This window comes from Thermobia domestica, chromosome 7, assembly GCF_964235325.1.
Source record: "Thermobia domestica chromosome 7, izTheDome1.hap1.1, whole genome shotgun sequence".
Lineage (NCBI taxonomy): Eukaryota > Metazoa > Arthropoda > Insecta > Zygentoma > Lepismatidae > Thermobia > Thermobia domestica.
Genome location: NC_137460.1, coordinates 121811853 through 121834678, shown reverse-complemented (window position 1 = coordinate 121834678; position 22826 = coordinate 121811853). Strand labels below are relative to the sequence as shown.

General features: G+C 34.6%; 1 protein-coding gene across 2 annotated transcripts in view; it reads left to right on the top strand.

The window, feature by feature from the left end:
* The window catches only part of LOC145690379 (ATP-binding cassette sub-family G member 1), a 220098-nt gene that overhangs the window by 108154 nt on the left and 89118 nt on the right, over positions 1-22826 (top strand). For both annotated transcript variants that reach the window (XM_081765210.1, XM_081765209.1), the window contains exons 2-3: positions 2639-2756; positions 14452-14641. In XM_081765210.1, coding sequence (XP_081621336.1) covers positions 2639-2756; positions 14452-14641 — 308 coding nt within the window. The remainder of the gene's footprint in view (positions 1-2638; positions 2757-14451; positions 14642-22826) is intronic.

The window sequence follows — 22826 nt, the reverse complement described above, 5'->3', positions numbered from 1 at the left end:
CGAATTTCCTTCTCAAATTTCAGCCCAAAGTGAAAAATTCGAGAATTTTCGAATTATCTTTTTTTTTTTTCATTGTAGCTTCCTTCGTTGTAGAGAGATCTCCTTAAGATTTGTCAGGTGGACACCTCGGATGAATATTCAATTGTCGAGATCAATTAGATCGGCCTGTGCGCAGTGTTGTCAACTAGGGAAATGAAAATTTCCCTATATTTGGGCAAAAAATTGGAAATCTTGAAAATTTTTATTTATAAAACCGTACCTATACGTCCGAGCGTAAGTCAACTTAGGCCAGTCAAACATTGGTCCTTACTAAATAAAAGCAGGTACATATCGTTACAATGGGTTAATTAGAGAGCACACGAAAAATTCGTATTTAGGTTCTAACTCTTGATTTTTCTAGTTTTCCCCTACTTTTCTGTTTACCGTAATCTATTTTTTGTATTTAGAATCTTTGTTTCTTAAATATCGCCATGGTACTTATAGGACATATTAGAGATGTACCAATGTTTATTTTAAGATAGTTTTCGTCTGAGTGGTAGCAGTGTTTCCAGCTACAGAAAATATTAATTTCCTATTTTGGGGAATTTTGAAAAAATCCCTATTTTGTCTCTATTATTTCCCTCTTGTTAGCTACACTCGAAAAAACTCACCACTATCTGAAGCCTTCTCTTTGGCCTACAGAACGCACCATAAAAACTTTCGCTTGGATAATTAGGAGAAGTACAGTTGAAGCTTACAGTAGACCTTGTTCTGTAAGTGGTAAGAAAATGGCAAAATTTTCAGGTCCAATTATATATATATATATATATATATATATATATATATATATATATATATATATATATAGACCCCTATATTTCAAGCTTTGTTTGATATCACCATGATACTTGTAGGATATATTAGCGGAGTACCAAGGTTGATTTTAAGATAGCTCGTATGTGTCTGGTAGCAGTGTTTGCCAGCTAAAGAAAATTTTAATTCCCTACTTTAGGGGAAATTTTTTAGAAAAAATCCCTTTTTGTCTCTATTATTTCCCTCTTGTTGGTTACATTCCAACAAACGTAAAACTGCTTGAAAGCCTCGTCTTACCCTGCACAACGCACCATAAAATGTTTCAGTAGGATAATTAGGGGAAGTACAGTTGGCGTTTATAATAAACCATGTTCTGTAAATTATAAGAATATGGTGAATTTCTGAAGAAGAATGAGATATTTTTAATTTCATGCTTACTTTGTTAGATATGGCCGTGATACTTGTAGGATATATTAGTGGGGACCAAGGTTTATTTTCAGATAGTTTGCGTCTGTTTCTCTATTATTTCCCTCTTGCTGGCTACATTGGAACAAACGTATCACTATCTGAAAACCTCCTCTTTGGCCTACAGAGTGCACCATAAGAAGTTTTAATATAAAGATTAGGGAAGGTGTAGCCCCGGTATATCTTGATTTTTTGCTTCTGAAGTCAAAATTTCATGAGTATGATGATAGAGAATTTTTCTTTCTCTCTTTGTATGGCAGCTAGCGACTTCAGATTTTCACTGTACCTTGTCAACTCACCAAATATTTTTTTAGGTGACTTAAAACCATGACAACAGTGGTGCCAACTACAAAATCTTGAAATTTGATTCGGGATTTTTTGTAAATTTTAACCCGTATATTTCCCTCAAGAATTACCCTCCTCTTTGGAACACTGCAATATAACTTACATCAAAAGATAGCCACATTCCTCTTCTAAAAGACAAGGCCTTAACCATATCAATCGGGTAAATAGTTTTTGAGCAATAAGTCACTAACTGAAAATCTAGGAAAACACCGAAAATGATCTGGGTTCGAAGGGATTAATGATCGGTAAGAGTACCTGTCAGTGAGAGGTTTCTTCCGTCCACTGTTCCTCTTCACTGATGTTGTTTATCCGTGAGTTTTATAGCTCGACATCACCTTGGACTATGTTCCTCGCGAAACAACCTGCATATTTGCCAGTTCTTCATGCTCGAACAGCATAATCGAGCGCCAACAATTTGCCCTCTTTAAAAATCAGTGGGGCCGCTCATTTTACGCTATCCTTGTCTACTCAGTAAATTGTACACCGAAAATATTTTGTTTGTTTGTTTGTTCTCTTCATGTATATTCCCTTTTTTCCCAGTATATTACAAACGTTTTGTAGGATTGTCACTACTTGTTACGTTAACATGATTTCCCATTAAATATAAGTTATCGAACACCACATCACGTCAGTAAAAATTGCCATATGATCCAGTTATTATTGTATTTGATGGCAACACTGACGAGACGTAAGATAACACTTAAATAACCTCTTAATATGACAGTTTGTTACCAAATAATGAACCAGTGAAAATGTTGTTATGAATAGATAATTAATTAACGTGTGTAAATAATTAGTACATTCTTATTTCTTAGTAGTACATTACAACGAACTTGAGAAACAAGTTTTGTTTCATCTAAACATTATTGGGTTTTTAACTGTGGTCAAGTACGGTCTTAGAAATCAACTGGTCATTTGTTTCCAAGGTTATTTTATATTATGTTATTATGATTACTTTCATGTGTGTGTGTAGTGTATGTTCTTTTACAAACTTGTATCATTAACTTGTTAACATTCTTCTTTTTTTCTGTTCTAGGGGAGAAGACGATACTGAAAAATGTTTGCGGAAAATTCCAGTCAGGTCAGCTCATTGCCATTATGGGACCTTCCGGAGCTGGAAAATCCACTCTTCTTGACGTACTTAGCGGATATAGGTAGGTGCAACCTTGGGAATGGATCTATAATATTTTTACATAATATAACTCGTTTAAACTGAAACGTCGCGTCGTATTTCTATTGTTTAAATGTGATAGGATGACAGAAGGATCATTAATTTAATCTGTTCTATAGTTTGCCACAAAGTGAGAAGAGACAGAAGTTTCGTGACAATATATGACACAAGACAGAGTTCTTCCAATAGAAACAGATACACTTCCAGAGATGAGACAGAGATCTTACAATAGAAACAGATACACTTTCCGAGACGAGACAGAGATCTTACAATAGAAACAGATATACCTTTCGAGACGAGTCAAATATCTTACAATAGAAACAGATACACTTTCCGAGACGAGCCAAATATCTTACAATAGAAACAGACACACTTTCCGAGACGAGACATAGATCTTACAATAGAAACAGATACACCTTCTGAGACGAGACAGAGATTTTACAATAAAAACATATACACTTCCCGAGACGAGACAGATCTTACAATAGAAACAGATACACCTTCCGGGACGAGACAGAGATCTTACAATAGAAACAGATACATTTTCCAAGACGAGACAGAGATCTTACAATAGAAACAGATACACTTCCCGAGATGAGACAGAAATCTTACAATATAAATAGATACACTTTCCAAGACGAGACATAGATCTTACAATAAAAACAGATACACTTCCCGAGATGAGAGAGAGATCTTACAATAAAACAGATACACTTCCCGAGATGAAACAGAGATCTTACAATAGAGACAGATATACTTTCCGAGATGAGACAGAGATCTTACAATAGAAACAAATACCGAGAACAGATCAGTTTCACAATACCTACTCTAGATGAGACAACTTCAACTGTTGTTTCGTAAGAAACCCTAGTTCTAGGAAAAGCTAAAAACAGGTTATTGAAAATGTTCGTTGAAATGTTCGTTGATTGTATACTTTCTGCAGAATGTGCCGTTCTTATTTTCTCATTTCTTTTGGAAAAAAGTATTGTAGTGTAATGCAAATCCTCATGTGTAGAGGAATGATTAGGTCTTCTTCTTTCTGTGCACGTTGTACCTGTAATAAAACAGAATTTTATGTTCTTGAATAAGCGTCATGAGGCAAAAATTTGGAAATAGCTGAATTTAGAACAAGGAAAATCTTGTCTAGAAAGCCACAAATAAATTAGTTATCTACAATAGTAACTCTTTGATACACTAGAATACTTTCTGTGCTGTGATTTGGAGCATAGCCAAGGTATGCTGGAACCAAGGACATACCGTACGAGAGAATATACGATCTTAATTATTTAATTGATGAATAAACTAGAAGAGAATAAAAAAGTTAGGATTTGTTAGAAGTGTTCCTTACTATTCATCAATTAAATAATGAATAGTATCATGTACGTATTTTGTTTGTATGTACTTCAGTTGAGTTGATTTGATTTTGAGTTTAACATCACGTTCAGCAGCGAGGCTATATGATACGTGGACCTACTGATTAACGTGGAATCCAAACCACATGAGCTCCTGCCTGGAATCGAACCCTGGTCTTCCACGTTAATGGTCATAAAAAGTAAAAAATAAAGAAATATATAAAGGCTAAAGTTTTCATTCTTCTAAAATTTCTTAAACGGCCTTTTATAGGCAAATCTTCGTCTGAAAAAGGCCGGGTCTTTTGTGTTTCCACTCGTGTATAAGCAGAAACGAATTGTGGTAGTGGGGCAACCGCCCCAGGCCCCGCGCTTAGGGTAGCCCGTAGTTCTGAGCATTTTCATCCAAGAAGTAGATACAAAAGCACATCACACACACAGCACTACTATAAATTTTGAATTTGGACGCTCGGCGAATTTTACCAGTACTTTGACCCCGTGAAGTCATTATTGGCACTACGCTCCTTGCCACCTAAGAACGCCTCTATGTATAAGTAAGTAGTATAGTACGTTGTGAATGTGAATTTGCATCAGTGTTGACTTCAGTTACAATTTTTCCTGGCATTATATTTGTATTCTATTTATTACAATACATAGAGTTTATTATTGTATGCATTCAGTAAACAGCACAATCATAGTAAGATTGTTTTCCCCTTTTCGAAAGTAGAATAAGATAACAAATTACACTGTTAAATAAACATGCACAATATGGGAATCTCTTTCAAGAAGAGCATAGGAGATTTTATCTCCTTACATCCAGGTTTAAAAGTGAGGGGGAACGCGCGGGGACGTCGTTCTCCCGCTTCCAGAAAATTTCTGTCGCGTCCCCCTACTTTCTAATAAAATAACAATGGCAAAGATAGGCACGGGGGACGGCGTGACGTCATGCGTCCCCCTACCTCTTCAGATCCACTTTTATCCCTGCTTACATCATAAGTCAGATATATATTAGTATGTAGATTAATATCAATACATATTCAAAACATGGTTTTTGTTTATTATATTAATATATTTACTATTAACTTACAAATTAAGTCTAGTATGACATGTGACTACCATTTACTTTGATAAGTTCTTTCAGTCTTTTTGGAATAGAATAAATTTAATAGTTTCTGCTAAATATCTTTCACCTCAAGAGCCGTTAAACCAGATTTTTACCAAATAAGAAAGTGGAAGCGGTATTTTTCAGCGAGATCTAGCACTTGTCAGACATCAAATAAGGTTGTCCTGATCTTTAAGAAACACAAAGTGAAGTGTTACACGTGGCCAAGAAACTCATCTGACTTCAATCCCATTAAGAACCTCTAGGCGATATTAAAGACGAAGATGACAAAACAGGACCGTACTTCATAAGTAGCTGTTTTCTTGTTTGTTTAAAAAAAAAAAAAGTATAAGAACTTAAAGGTGTTTGCAAGAAATGAACGTATTCTATGCCAAACAAAGTTATCAAAGGAAAAGTTTGTTACATTTCATACTAAACCTAGTTTTGTAAGTTAGTAGTAAATACAGTAATACGAGGGTTATCTAGAAAAATAACTCACGTTTTGGAACAAAAAGAAGTGAAAGTAGCCGTTGTTTTGTTATATATTTTAAAGGGGTACTTTTCGACACAGTCACGGTACAAGTTTAGGCACTTATCATAGCGGTGTATAAACTAGAGACCTGCACGGGCCGGGCTTGGGCGGGCCGACTCTGTTATTTCTTTGGGCCGGGCTGGGCTTGGGCGGGCCGACACTGTTATTTCTTTGGGCCGGGCCGGGCTTGGGCTGGCCGACACTGATTTCTCTTCAGGTCGGGCTGGGCTGGGGCCGATTAATTTCAATTCTTTAATAATTATTGACTTTCGTTAAACGATGATTGGAATAAAACCAAACGTTGAAGAAGTGTGTCCGTGAAAAATGTTACAAAGAATGCAATAGCTATTTACAGTTTGTGTTGCTTAGCGGCTCCACTTTCACTATAGAGGATTGCAAGCATTATGCGGTAAATTGACCTCTGACCTTGACCTTCACTGAACTCAAAATATAACAAGAAGGGGTGGGAATGTTTAGCCTGTCGCTAAACAATATTGCCATCTTCACTTTATGCTAAAAATCAATTAAGTTAGATTTTTGTTACAGGGAATGGAGTTTTTGTTCTCTCGATGACAGGCAAAGTTCTAGGAGGTAATGGTACCATTCGGGAGGCAAGCGTCAGGTTGTGAACCAGAGTTTAGAATATGTTTCTGAGGGTTAGATCAAATTTAGTACTAAATTTTGAGAAAGATTGGGGCTCGAGCTAATTTTTTTTTTTTTAATTATCGGGCCGGGGTCGGGCCAAAAACTTTTAAAATTTATCGGGCCCGGGCCGGGCTTGGGCCAAGAATTTGAAAAAACTTATCGGGCCGGACCGGGCTCGGGCCGATGATCTCCAAAACTTTTCGGGCCCGGGCTGGGCCGGGCCTAGGTACGTTCGGGCTGGATTGGGCTCGGGCCGAAAAATTCAGCCCGTGTAGGTCTCTAGTATAAACTTACAAAGTCCATTGTCATAAAACATTTCAGCCTGTAACTTCAATCATTTGAAGGTCCGCGTCTCACCTAAGCGCTGCGCTGCTAGTCAGGTCTTCATGTGCAGAAACAAGTGATAGTCGCTCGGTGCAACATCCGGATTATATGGCGGATGATACAAAACTTCTCAATTAAAAGTCTATAAGAGTTCCTGACTCTGTTTGGCCGGAAGTGGCAGAGGAGTGAGTTGGTCTTAAAACTGCAGGACTTTTGTTCTCAGTTTTCCTCGGCGTTTGTTTAAATTGCTCTTCTCAACTTCTGTAATGTTTCACAATATATTTCAGCAGTAATTGTTGCACCAACTCCCAGAAAATAAACTAGCAATGAATCTTCCCTTTTCCGAAACACAGTAGCCAAAAGTTATCTTGCAGGCAATGGTTTGGAAGTACTTTCTTGTTTTTTTACATTTCCTAAACTGGTGTAAAACCCTCTATGAACTGTTTTTGTTGTTGTTGTTGTTGTTGTTTTTGTTGTTGTTGTTGTACAATTAACGTACTTAACCCAAGTTTCGTTTCAAATAACGATATTATCAGTAAAGGAACTGTCGTCTTTGATATAGGCTCCAAGGAATTTCAAGGCCGCTGTCACCACTGTGCTTTGTGTTCGTCTGTCGAAATTTTTCGGAACCCATCTTGTACAAAACCTGTGGTAGCCTAACTTTTGTGCCACAACTTCATGCAATAATCACAGCGAAAGGAATGAATGGCTCCAATTTTGGCAAACGCTGAAGTTAGTTGTGAAATGCAAATTACAGATTGAATATTACTACCATTAATACGAGGGTAATTCCAAAAGTAGGTAATTACAAATGGCTGCCAAGCCAAGACTGAGCGTTGCAGCGAGGTGCCCGCAGGTTTCTTTGGGAGTGTGGGCAAAAAGCAAATACAACAGTGCTGCCAATTGCCACACGAACATTTTCCCTGCATTCCCGGCGTTTTGAGATTTTTGCTTTCGAAATTACCCTCGTAGTATAATAAATATCTCTAGTGCATACCGCCAATAATTAAGGAAACTTATTTTAATTACGCCTATAGAAAAGACATAGAATTAAAGCAGGAATATGCACTTCAAATGACAAAATGTAGCATATATATACTCAATCTCCTTCTTCTTTGCCTCCGCCTTTTCCAATCTTTATGTGGGGCTGGCGTTCCCATCCTTAATTGTTTTCTTCATTTACTTCCGTTATCCTACACAACCTTAATTTTCCATTCTCTTTCCCTCATATAATCTCGTATTTTGTCCTTCCATCTTGTCTTTTTTCTTCTTCGTGATACTTCCAACTATTTTTTAAAACAGAACACGAAAATTTTAATTTCTATCAATCCGAAAAACTATATATATATATATATGTGTGTGTGTGTACAAACTCATTAATATCGAACCAGAAACATCTACAATTTTACTCTTTTGTAAGCAAATGGGAGTCTATAAAGTTACAATTTATCCATGTAATTAGTTCTGTGGAAACAAGGTACAAAAGTTTTAATATTGAATCTCTACGTAGGTTACAGTAATTTGTCTTACATTGGTTCGTAGCATGGCACATGGTGATGTTTTAATAGGACCAAGTGCAAAAGAAAGGGGGAATCACACCAGCAAATTAAAGCACAGCTTTATTTATTTTTATATTCTATATCGGAACATTGAAAAATAATAAATTTATGTACTATAATTGTGTAAATCTTTCTGTCAGCAGTTCAGAACAATTTTATTTATAAAGCAAAAACATCTCAGTCTATAGGAAACGCTCATATGTAAACTTTAAAACATTGATTAGTTATGGGTTGCATAAGCTCTAGGTAAAAATATTTAGACATTCTCAATTACTATTATAATGCAAGGCTCTTCACTCTGTCAATCATGCTAATTCCTAACAGTGCAGTTCCAAGTTGTTAGTTGTCGCTAGTTGCGTTAACTTCTATCTTATGCGAGGAGATGTCGCTAGCATGCAGACAATTTGTGAACGAAGCAAAGGGAAAGAACAAGTAATTATATTTATAAAAAATGCTATACAATTTGCAGAAAAGTCGAAGAAGTCGTTGCTAGAATATCTAACGGAAATGTGTTGACAAATCCTTCTTTCTAATAGATTGCAGTGGATATAAAATTCAATTGTTTTTATCTTATTTAGACAGTTCTTTATCTATAAAGGTAACCAAGAAAGTTCTGTCGCACTTTGTCAATGGTCAATTGGCCATCACACCGTGAGTTGAATGCGAATGGAGTTAAGGCGAAGGTATATTGTTGGTGTAGATACCTGGTTGTGACAGTTCAGTTACACTGTGAACTTGCGTAAGCACAGAGTGAACATGGGGCCTCCACAGAGCGTCATAAGGGTGTATACTGTACGAGTTCAAACTGGGATCAAACGCCGCTGCAGCGGGGCGAATGATATGCCAGGCCTCTGGTAAGGGTGTCGTGACTACGCGGACAGTGCAGTGGTAGTTTAACAAGTTTAAGGACGGTGACGAAACACTCAAAGACGCACTACGTGCTGGAAGACCAACACGTGTACAAAATGAAGATTTTCAGGCAGCAATTGAGGCGAACAGTGGCCAGACATATGAGGAATTGGGACTACAATTCAGTGTAAGTGGAGAAGCTATTCGGCAGCACCTCCATCAACTTGGGAAGAACTACAAGTTGGATCGATGGGTCCCACATAATGACTCCGGATCAGAAAGCAACGCGAGGAGACACCTGTGTTTCTTTGCTGTCTCGTCTGAGGAAGGAGCCATTTCTGGGCAGGATGTTGACATGTAATGAGAAGTGGATCCTGAACGAAGTTCCACTGCGCCGTCATTATTGGTTAGCATCCCATGAACTGGTTCCAGAACAAGCGAAACCAGCACTGTACCAGCAGAAGGTCCTCCTGTGTGTTTGGTGGGCTGCTCGCGGCATCTTGCACCGGCAACTGCTACCAGCTGGTCAGAGCATCAATTCAACTGTATACTTCTGTCAGCAGATGAGTCGTGTTCAAGAGAAACTCAAAACTCTGGCGCCAGCACTTCTGAACCGTAAAGGGGTCCTCCTGTTACAGGACAATGCTAAGCCCGACGTGGTTAGGAATACCCTGGACACTATTGTACGAATTGAATGGGAAACACTATTACATCTGCCATATTCCGCAGATATTGCACCGTTCGATTATCATCTATTCCATTTCTTGGACAATCACCTTAAAGAACGTCAGTTCAAATCCCTAGTAGAAGTGCGCAAAATGCATTTGATACTTTTTACGCTTCCCTGTCCACCATGTTCTACCGCGAGGAATAGCCTTCCAGAAAGTTGGCAGAAGGTCGTCGATGCTGATGGGGACTATTTTTGATCTTCCAGTTACGTCTTAGGTAACATATCGATGTTCGAAGCTGGTACGTGAAAAAGCGACCGATCGAACTTTCTTGGTTACCTTTATAAAATGTAATATATGTATTATTGTTACATGTTTTCCTTTAATTTACAATAGTGCAACCTATTTGTCAAATCTTGCAGTTTTAATTTAACACATTTCCCGACGTCATACAATAAAAACAGTTTGCAGAGACGTAAGTAGAATTACAACTCAATATTCTATTGTTCCTTTTATGTATTTGTTTATATTTACATATTTTTAAAGTTAGATCTCGTGTTTGATTCTAATATCGATATCAACCTTTTTGTACGCAACCAGCTTAACTCTTCAGAAAAGCAGGATTATGCAGTACATAGTGATAATTCATATTTACAAGTTCAAACAAAATTTCAGATTTTTTTACGATTTTTCGTAACATATTTGAAAAAATAACTAATCAAATTAAAAATGTTTTTTTTAAAAAACATACTTTCCTTTTTACAACAAAAATTTTTAAAACAAAATAAAACAAATCATACTAAAAAGTAAAAAAATATATTTAAAATTAATTTTAAAAAAATTAAACAAAACAAAACAAATCATACTAAAAAGTAAAAGAATAAAATTATATTTAAAATTAATTTTAAAAAATTAACAAACAAAAGAAAACAAATCATAGTAAAAAGCAGGGTGGAAAAAAATCATGATTTTTTTTTAAAAAATCATTTTTGTTGATTTTTTTTATTTAAATCGATTTTTTTGATTTAAATCAAATCTTTCTCCTCGTATAATACAAGTCGCGAACTGAAGAAAAAGCATTAGGAATTAGTATTAAATGCTAATTATGCCATTTAAGTGAAAATATTGGGGTTGAATTTTGAATTATCCCCAGTCGTTAACCTATATCAATCCCAAGCAATGTTTCTTAACCCTTTTAAATTATGGCTCTTTTTAAAGGTAAATTATAGACTTTCAGTCAAGCAGCTACAGCATCATCCCTATTTATCCTAGGATCATGGTACATACATCACTCTCTTTAGAATAAGCACTCTCTTTTGAAGCGGTAACATTCACATTTCCCTATCATGTTCCTGAAGCGGGAAATTTTGCGAGTAATCGGCATTTCTTTTTACTTTTTTTTTTAAATTTTGATCCCCTCTGGATTCCCCTGTATCAACGCACAGATCTCAAAATCAACTGGGAAATACTAAGGGTGTACTAAATGTGTGTACAAAATTTCAAGCTTCTATCTTGAGTGGTAAGGGTGAGGAAATTATTTAAATGTGAGCTAAGAACATTCCCATAATGCTCCAGATGACCCGGATGTAATATAAAAATTTCCTCAGACATCCCTATTTATCCTAGGATCATGATTTGTACATTATTCTCTTCAGAATAAAACAAATTTTCAAACGGTACCCTTCAAAAGTTTCCATCATGTATCTGGGGAGCCACGAAAAAAGGAATTTTCTGTTAAAAATATCTTTTTCAATTTTTTTATTTTTATTTTATTTATTTATTTATTTATTTTTACCTCTGTGGACCCCTTCGCCTGTTTTAAGGAGAGATCTGAAACAAATCTGAAAAATACTGAGGGGTGCACTGAGTAAATGTGCAAAATTTCAGTCTTGTAGGTGCAAAAGTATTCTAAGTCTACGAAAAATAATATTCCCCAAATACCCCAGGTTCCCGTATAAAACAGGATCTCAGGTAACAGTTTCCTAAGACATCCCTATTTATCCTAGGAGCATAGTACGTACATCATTTTCTTCAGAATAGAACAGCCTTTCAAACGGTACCATTCATATGCCTCCATCTAAAGCGGGAAAATCACGAAAAAAGCTATTTTTGTTAAAAATATCCTTTTTAAAAACATGTTTGCCCCTCTGGACCCCGCTGTTTCCACGCAGAGATCTGAAAATTATTAAGGGATGCACTGAACGAGTGTGCAAAATTTCAGTCTTCTGAATGCAAAATGTAACCTGCCAAAAAATAATAATAATATGCTTAACAAAAAATATCTTGAAATTTATGACGTCATCACACACTATGCCTCAACGCAGAAAGGCGTGAAAGCATATGTAACGTGTTCTAAAATGCCTCTAGCCTTGAAGAAAACGAAGTAAAAAGCCTTATTGGTACTTTTTTAATCGAATAATGAAGATTCTACCTTATCACCTAAAAATAGGTGATAACATTTAAAAGGCTAAGAATTAAGGAAAAAGTACAACAACGTTTATCAAAATGACACTTTTTTCACAAAAGTTACTGATATTTGGCAGGGGCCTATTTTTAAAAACTCAGAACTAGCTTGCGGCATGAAATACATAAATTTCGCCTAAAATTATAAAATTAACAAAATTTTTTTGGGGGGAGGGAGGGGATAGGACCCCTCTAAATACGCCCTATTATCTGGGAACAAACAAACACAGACACGCGCAAAAAAAGAATTTTCGTCTTAAATGTCGATGGTGATTTCCCCGTTGAAATAGTTAACGATTTTAAAACCCAAACCCAATGTTACGAAAAGAAGAAAGCAGGATTGCTCCGTTTCCTGTTGAAAACGGGATTTTCCCTAACCATCCTCTGCATGACATTTGTTTTCATACTATACTGTACATTTGAGTCTCATTGTATTATGATTATTAACTTCCATAATCGAAATAACAGAACAGAAACGGGATTTTACTTATTTTCACTTTAAATTAATTTATTTCTGAATTTGATTTAAATCAACGATTTTTATTTAAAAAATCAAGTGATTTAAATCGCGATTTAAATCAGACTGATTTAAATCAATCCACCCTGGTAAAAAGTAAAATATAATATTATATTTAAAATTAATTTTTTTAAAAAATTAACAAACAAAAAATAAATCATAGTAAAAAGTAAAAAAAAAAGTAATTCTGTTCTCAAGAAAATTACTTTTCAAAAATGTCTGTTTATATATAACTGAAAAAAAAGAATGGGGAATGCTCTCCTCTAGCTTACGCAATCAATTGATTTACATGAGATTTAAGAATTTATAAATTGTTTGTATATGAGAGCACTCCAATTTTTTTTTTTTTTTTTTTTTTTTTTTTTTTTTTTTTTTTTTTTTTTTTTGTCATGCATAAATATTTTTAAAGTAATTTTCTTAAAAACTGATTTACCTTTTTTTCACTTTTAAGTATTATTTGCTCTTTTTGGTTTGTTACTTTTTAAGAAAACATTTTTTTTATTCTTATCGATTCTGAGGTTTCGCTTCGTTTCTGTTCAAGTTTAAGAGAAAGGAATTCCAATTTTTGTTTTCAAGTTTGTTCTTTTTTTGTCCCCAATTTGGATAAATCAAGGAGTTCTTGAAAAGTTAAAAAAAATACAAATTGTTTTTAAAATATACTTTTAAAAAGTAAACAAATGAAATAAAACAAACCATACTAAAAAGTAAACAATAATTATGTTTTCAAGAAAATTACTTTTAAAAATCGCAGTTTACGCATGGCTGAAAAAAAAAAGCATTTGGAATGCACTCCTCTAGGCTAAAATGACTTAATTTACATGAGAATTTAAGAATTTATAAATTGTTTGTATATGAGAGCACTCCGCATGATTTTTAAAGTTATGCATAAATATATATATTTTTTAAGACAGAGTAAGTTTTTTCACTTTTAAGTACGATTTGCTTTATTTAGCTTATTTTTTAAAGTTTTTTTTTTAAAAAAGAATTTATCGATAATGAAATGATGCTTCGTTTCAGATTAAGTTTCAGATTAATAGTTCAAGATTAAGAGAAAGGAACTTTTTTTTTTTAATTTTCAAGTTTATTCTTTTTTGTTTGTGTTTGTCTTCAATTTGAATAAATCAAGAAGTACTTCACCTTCAGACTCAACTCATGGCTTTGGCAGAAAAGCTACAAGTTGGTTCGTCATTAAAACATATTTTCGAGAATTGACTCCCTAAATTCGTTACAAGTCTCAGATTTCTAAAGGCTTCTGTAATAACACCATTTATTTATTTATTTATTTAATAATCACCACATACAGCTCAGAGGTTATTATACACTGGATATCCAACAACAAGAATAACAATGGAAAGGATTTGGGAAGGTATCGGCCAGGGCCTGTTTAGTAGGTACCATCCCGGCATTTGCCTGGTAGGACTAAGGGAAACCCTGGAAAACCTCAGTCAGGATGATCGGCAGCGGGATTCGAACCCACGACCTCCCGAATGCGAAGCCAACGCTCTACCACTTGAGTTACTTCGCTCGGTCAAATATACATTTCAAATATCAGACTTAATTGCAGTGGCATTCCGATAAATTTAACATTATAGTATAATTGGTAATGAACTTAATATACTACTATTAATTCTTATTGTATTTTTTATTTCTTTTTATTTTTCTCTTTTTAGGATCGCTGGAGTATCTGGAACAGTGTACGTGAATGGTGTTGAGAGGGACCTTGGCGTATTCAGGAAACACTCTTGTTACATCATGCAAGATGACCGCCTTCAAGGCCTTCTCACTGTCAATGAAACAATGACCCTTGCAGCAGATCTCAAACTCGGAGGGAAAATTAACAAGGAAGGGAGGAAACGCATTGTAAGTAGCAAATATTAATAACACTCATTATTATTATTATTATGAGTAAGGAAGATACTAGTCCGTACAAAGTGACCTCAAGATATTTGCTGTTTGACTATTTATTTTTTTATTTATTTATTTTTGTGAATTATCCTATGAATGAGAGAAGATGCGTACACTACTGTACGTAAAGTAATTGCGCTCATAACCTTAGTCGGGTATCCTTATTATATCAGTATGTATGTTAACGTGTATTAACACATAATGGTGAAAAGTAGAGGATCGCAGTTTACTTACCAACTGCTACAATATATGTTTTCTTTTTGTGAATAATCGTAGGAAATAAAGTTTCGTCATGCTGAAATAAATGTATTGATATTTGCAAAAATTTAAAAGGTTCAGAAATCTCTGTTTGATGCTTGTGTACAGTGATAATTTTATTGGCTAACCTAGTGGAAATGTCCTCCGCCCTCCTCTGTTCCATATCTTCGTTCGGACTCTACGTGGGAAACCGCTATTTGATCAGTAGTACATTTTACTTTCCGTATATTAACTCCCCTCGAACCCGAGGAAAATCTTAAATCACCATTACTTGTGTATTTGTTATTACTTTTTAAAACTTTGCCTTTAATGTTTTATCTTTATATAATGCAAAAGCTAGACACAATGTTCTACGTACACAGCCTATGCAATAGGCTAATAGCTTATACAGAAAAATATTCCATATCGTTTCAGTGTCTTTTCTTATTTAAAACCTTGGAAAATATTATTTTTATCTCCTGTTCTCAGTTGACTATCTCTGATCATTTATAAATCCCCCTCTCAAGTTCCGAACGATTACCATCTATTTCTTCATAATACCTACAATGGGATTTTTTTTTTTTTTTTTTTTTTTTTTTGTATAAGCTATGCAAAATTGAGAAACTATATCACTTTCCAGAATAGCGTTCCATAAATAAACTCCTCAGAACAGTTACTTCTTCAAATTGAACCCTCGTCATCGATCGGTTTGTAATGAAATGGAATTATGGTTTTACAATATCAATATATCACTAATAGTATATCTTGTTTTATTAATGACAGAAACAGCCTATTATATGTTTTCACCTTTATTCCTGTATTCAAACCGGAAAAGATATAAATCTAAATTTTGATTTCAACACTTATCGCTGCAATAAGAAAACAGTGATAGACAGCAAGAATAGGTTCTTTTTTTATTTTTATTTTTTTATGGACTCACGGAAATACATATTCCATCTTCGACTTCATCACTGTATTGCAACCGGAAATAGAAAAAATCTACTACCACTTCCGGTTTTAATATTGGTTTCCATAGAGTAAATATAATGATATACGACAAATAGGTTCTAGTATAGATTTTGAATCAAAAGTATATATTTTGTTTCCAGTCTTATTCTTCTGTTCGAATTAGAAATAGCAATAACAGTACAACTTTCGGTTTCAATAGTGCTTCCCATTTAGTAATAGTTGCAAGAGATAACGAACGATATATATATATATTAAATATCTGTTGAACAAGTTCCATCTCTCGCACTATTCCTCCACTGCAGCTGGAAATTATAGGTTTACTGCTTCCGGTTTTAATACTGAATCCTTATAGTTCTGAATTCTATTGTTACCTCACATTGTGTAACACAACTCGCTTGTTTTGGATATGTATTCAGTTTAAATTGTTATAACATTTTGTCACTCTTATTCGGATTGCACATTTTTTGAATTTAATGCAACTAATGTCCTTATGTTCTTATTCCTATATTTTTAAAGCAATGTTACCTACGATATTTATTGTGCAACATTACTATTTGTATAAAGGATGTATCAATATATTTCCTTTTTTAAAAAATTAACTTTTTAATCTCCTCCATTCGTAGTCACATAATGAACAATCGTTTTTCGTTATATAATACAATAGTTTCATAAAGCATTTCTGTACCACTTCTAATTTGTTTATAAATGTATTAGATAATCTGTTTCAGATGTCTGAACTAAATTGTAGTTTGGAGCTAACACGTGACTTGCATAACTAGAGAGAGAGAGAGAGAGGAGCAAATATTTTTTTTTAAATGATTGAATATAAAAACTATCGTTTTTTTCTCTCCGATTGCACTCATTTATATTATTTTACTATCGAATTTTAATTGTCTGTCGCATACATATAACACCTTGGTTAGATATTGAATAATAATAACTCTCTCTCTCCATGTTAAAAATTAATCTATTCTGCTCTAAATTTCTTTGTCCTATTGCCGGGTTGCTAAGATTGTAACATTATTTTAAAGGCAATAGTGAGGAATTTTCATCAATTTGAAAGTAGCTCCGAAAATAATAACATATATTAGCGTATCAATTTGATCAATGTATTAATCCATTTACATATTTTGCTGAAACACAATTAGATACAGTTTTTAAACCGACTTCAAATAAGACGAGGTTCTCAGTTCTATATGTATGTTGTGGATATGTTCATCATCCATAACTTTGACTTTGGTGCACTGATTTCATGATTCTTTTTTGGGGTTGGTTCCATACAAATTTCTTAATGATTTAATTATAGTCTTCGGACGTAAACCACACAACACAATGATTGACAGTGTTAGTAGAGTAATTGTGTGAGTATGATCACGCTTAATTTCGAAATTGGTTTAACAATTTTTGAATGAAAATTCTTCCACGGTTGTCTCATGTAAATTTCATTAGAGTTTGATGCTAGTTTGTTACTAAAAATTTTCAACGGTTGTCAATATTAATACCAAAATTGTACGAGTATAATTCTGTAACGAATAAACAGATTAAAAAAAAAAGTATTCATGTTTGGAAGGTCGATCCATATAATAGTGATCCCAAATTGCATGCTACTTTTTGCCTTCTTTTTGTTTGTTGCAAATGAGTAGACTTCGCCAAATATCAGGGTAATTTCCTTACCACTTCCTTTAGTCCACAGCCAGGTGTCAAGGTAATATCCATACCCTATTCCTTTGGCTAAAACAGGGTTCTCTGTCCATTGAGCGAATATGCTGAGTGGTGCACTCCTATAAAAAGATGTCTGGGTAAACTACGTCTAGAGACCAGTGAAATCATTACTGCTTGAATGAATAGATTTGTGGATGTATTCCCGTAAGTACTACAACTAGACCTGTACAGTTGAGCAATTTTAAATGTGATCTATCATAATCTTCATTAGACTTCGGTCTTGCAAATAATACCAAGATGAATAGATAGTGTGACTTTCTAGTTACAGTCAGATATCGTTTAACCCCTTACTCTGCTCGAGTTCTATGACAAGTCTTCCTAACGTTGGGTTTGATTCGCTTTCTCCGAGTAGCCAAATAGTTCACTTTTTGTTTTGTACTGTGATCTCAAAAACCACTTTCGTCTTCAGATACATGAGTTATTTCTTACAGTTGACTCACTCTGCTTGCAAAACCTGTATTGGTCCTTGGACTAATAAACGCAGTCATTCTGCAAACAATTTAATCTCTTTAGTTTACTGCTAAAACATCCATCTTAGATCTTTGACTATCAAATCTTTACTAATATAACGATTTCCAGGTGTCTGAAGTTAAGTATTGGCTGAGACCAACTCTACTCTGTAAAGCTAAGATCTTCCAGATTGGTCAGTAGTTGAGTTCCTGTTTCTGATTGTAACTTACCGCTCTTATTACAACCTAGGATTTGTAGAAACTTTTTGTTAATTAGTTTTAAGAACTTTGATTCGTTACACAAATCGTGTGTGGTTGCCGATATAGGGATTTTGAGGTCTATGTCAAACGAATTAATGTTTTGTTAAATTTCATATTAGGTATTAATTAGTTTGGCTTGGCACAAACTTCAGAAATTTTTAATAGATAACAGTAGATTTATTTTCTGTTTATTAGCGTTTTTTTCTGAAATCGGTTAATATTTAAATAAAAAAATTCTTATTTTATTCATAATAGCATATCATTAGAACAGAACAAATATGACTAAGAACTTCAGAATTCTACATTTATGATATTTTGCTTTTTTATTTTTCATCATTTATTTGTTATAATAATTTATGTTTAATACAATTTGTTATTCTTCTGTTATTCTGATTTAGTATTTTTAAAAAGATTTCCCTAAACTTGTAGTATTGAAGAGAGCTTTCCAATTAACCCGTTTCCCAACTGCTTTACTGCCTTCCTACACTACCTAGTACAGAGTTGTCCAAATGGCGGCCCGCGGGCCGCATGCGGCCCGCCAAACAATTTTCTGCAGCCCATAAAGCTCTCACAACATACGATTGTTATTACTGATAATATTTTCATTTATGTTCATTCTTTTAATATTTCCACTCTTCTTTCGAAATAAGGCATCCATTTAGCGCTTCTGTACAACAAAAAGGCCCGGACATCCAAGGCAACACTGGAGTCAGTAATGTAGCTATAGGTAAGGCATCGTTGCTGAAAGAACGATTACTTCAATTAACCAAACCAAACCAACCATACCAATTCACCATAAAAATTGTGAAGAACCGGTTCAGAAGCTGCCTTGGAGATTCTTCTCTCTTACATCTTCTGTGGCTCGCAACAACAGGATTGGATGTAGATATCCCAGCCCTTGTAAACTCTCCTAGTCACCTTCATTTATCACATTGAATGTAATATTTCAAATACATTTTTATATTTTTTGTAGTATAATAATAATAATAATAATAATAATAATAATAATAATAATAATAATAATAATAATAATAATAATAATAATAATAATAATAATAATAATTATTATTATTATTATTATTATTATTATTATTATTATTATTATTATTATTATTATTATTATTATTATTATTATTAGCTGCGGCCCTTCACCTTGTTAGCAAAGACGGTTATGGCCCTCAGGCTCATTATAATTGGACACCACTGACCTAGTATATATCGTTCGAGGGCAAACAAATGTGGAAGAAAGTCGCTCTCCAAGGTTCATGGTCACATTCTTCCAAGGTTGAGTAAAGATGCAACAACAGGAAATTTCCGTTCATCTCATGGGGTTATTAAAATTGTTTCTGAGTTGGTGGTAATGGCCTTTTAAGAATGTGTTCTGTCTTTTTAAAATTTCTGCCTTTGAATCCTATTTATAAAACATCAAGTAAAAGATGGCATAATAATAATAATAATAATAATAATAATAATAATAATAATAATAATAATAATAATAATAATAATAATAATAATAATAATAATAATAAGAAGAAGAAGAAGAAGAAGAAGAAGAAGAAGAAGAAGAATATGGGATTATCGAAATTCATATAGAAGGTATGTGAAGGAAAACAATTGTTACACGTAAAATAGAAAAGTCAAAGTGACACATTTGACATTCGCGTATGTCAAAGACTTCTTATATGTCAAAATAATTTTCAATTTTTAATTAACAAGTAAGGGATTTATTATTATTCTCTGTCTACTTTGGCTATATTTCTTTCTTTTCAGCTCTGTAAGTACCAAACGTGTCCCGATTTATCACGTTGAAAAAGCTGGTAACCCTAGTCTTCATTCGAACTTCTGGTGACACTCATATATATCATATAGTGCCAGGTCGTTTGCCTTCAGCTTCTTTTCAGTAACATTTTTATTTAAATTTACAGTCTACATGTAGCAGATGTACCTGTATATATGCATATTGTTTTATAGGCAATGCCTGAGTTACTGAAGTTTGAGATACGGAAATTGATACTTACGTAAGAAATTTTCAATATCAAGTAGAATTTACGAAGGGTATTTACATTCTGAAGTAAAGAGTAGTGTTAAATTTCAAAATTATATTTCGAGAGTCATCTAGTGAGTTGAACTTGTTAGTTGGTCAGCCTGGACGTTGATTATCCTGGTTATTAAGTAATTAAGTATTGTTGAACTGTTATTAATTAATTAACTAAGGAGTTTGATCTACAAAAATTCCTACCCGATATGCACTTGTCCGTCCGTCCAGGAGACGAAATCTCAAGAACTACTCGTATTTGATGGACCACCATGAATTTTGGCCGGGATAAACAAGTCAAGAGACCTCGTTGATGAAGGTAATGTTCAAACTGCAAGTTGCAGAATTCAACCATTTCCGGTTTTAACGATGGCCATTATAGAGCTAAAACAGTAATAGATAGCAAGAAGCAGTTTCCTGCAAAAACGTTTCATCTTCATCCTTAATTCTCTACTAAAACGGGAAATGATAGAAACCTACGCCAACTTCCGGTTTCAATGTTGATCTACATAGAATGGAAAATGATAAGATAGCGAGAAACGAGCTTTTGCAGTCATTTAGCGTTCTAAAAATAAATACCATTTTCTCTCTTAACCCTTTATTCAAACCGGAAGTGGCATTTTAGGTTTTAACGTTGATCGCTTCAGAGTAGAAACGGTAATTGATAGCAAGAAGAGATTTTTTGCAATCAATTAAAAATTTCGATAATATATCTTCACTTTTCCCTCTAGTCGCTCTACTGAAACCAGAGGTGGTAGAAACCTGCCACCACTTCCGGTTTCAATATTTATTGAGAGAATATTACCCCATACAAACCAAACTCCTTTACGTGGATACATCGTGACACTGCTACTTTTTATTTTATTTTATTAATTTATTAATTTTTGCAATCGGCGTTGTATGAATACGTATATGGTTCTGTGTTCTATTTATAAAGCATATTAAGGAAGTGAGATTTTGCATTGCAGCATTATGAAACAGTACATTTTGATTTTTTCGTATTTTTTTCATATGTGTTTGCGATATGATAAAAGTCCGACTTACGTGCATTTAGACTTACGCAAAGAGCTGTTTCATTTATTTACGTAAATGAAGGACTGTAGATATTCCGCACATTTTACTTCGTTGAAACTACGAGGGCTGCTATATATATTTCTGGCCTAATAATGAAAATACGAATATTTATCAACGAAAATGGTTTTATTGTTTTTCAAAATATTCTCCATCAAGATTTATACACTTTTGCATGCGCTCAAACCAATTTTCGAAGCACTTTTTCCACTCCGATTGAGACACCTCCAAAACATGGTTTTTGAATGCTTCAACAGCATTTTCTGGCGACGAAAATCGTTGACCACGCATTTTTTTCTTGATGTGTGGGAATAAAAAGAAGTCATTGGGTGCCAAGTCAGGGCTGTACGGCGGATGACCCATCACTTCGACGTTTTGGCCGGTCAAAAATGCGCTGGTTTGAGCCGATGTGTGAGAGCTCGCATTGTCATGGTGCACAATGATTCGTCTTCTCTTGTTCATTTTTCGAATTTCTCCGAAGACTTCAGGCAAACAAATGGTGGTGTACCACTCAGAATTGACCGTCCTACGTTGCTCAAGCGGAACAGTCGCCACATGACCAGTTATGCCGAAGAAACAGGCGACCATTTGCTTCGAAGTGCTTCTTCCACGAACAACTTTCGTTGGATTTGGCTCGTCTTGGAAGACCCACACGGTCGATTGCTGTTTTGTTTCGGGCTCATACGCATAGATCCATGATTCGTCACCTGTGACGATCTTATAAACGTCTTTTGAAGCACCGCGATCGTATTTTTTCAGCATTTCTTTACACCAATCCACACGAGCTTTCTTTTGAGCGATTGTCAAATTGTGCGGGATCCAACGAGAACAAACCTTTTTTACGGCCAGGTGTTCATGCAATATCGAATGTATGCTGGTGGAAGAAATGCCTAGGCATGCCTCTATCTCACGGTAAGTCACATGACGGTCTTGCATTATCAGTTCACGTACGGCATCGATGTTTTCTGGCACAACGGCTGTTTTTGGACGACCTTCACGGAATTCGTCTTTGAGCGAGCGTCGGCCACGATTGAATTCGTTGTACCAGTTTTTCACAGTGCTATAGGATGGTGCTTCGTCGCCATACAAAGATTTAAGTTCATCGATGCACTCTTGTCGTGATAATCCACGTCGAAAGTTGTGAAAAATGATCGCACGAAAATGTTCACGAGTTAATTCCATTTTTTTGCCAAGTTGATTTCTTCAAGTACCTGTAAAAGAAAAAAAAATTGTCGTAAGTCAAAAAGTTCTGAGTACATTTATGCTACAAAATGTCAAACTTTCCAATGGAAATGTCAGATTGCACCTGGCAACACTTAGTGTTGCCTAGGCCAGAAATATATATAGCAACCCTCGTATATAACATGGCGGTTTATTATGCAGAGAGAAAGATTTA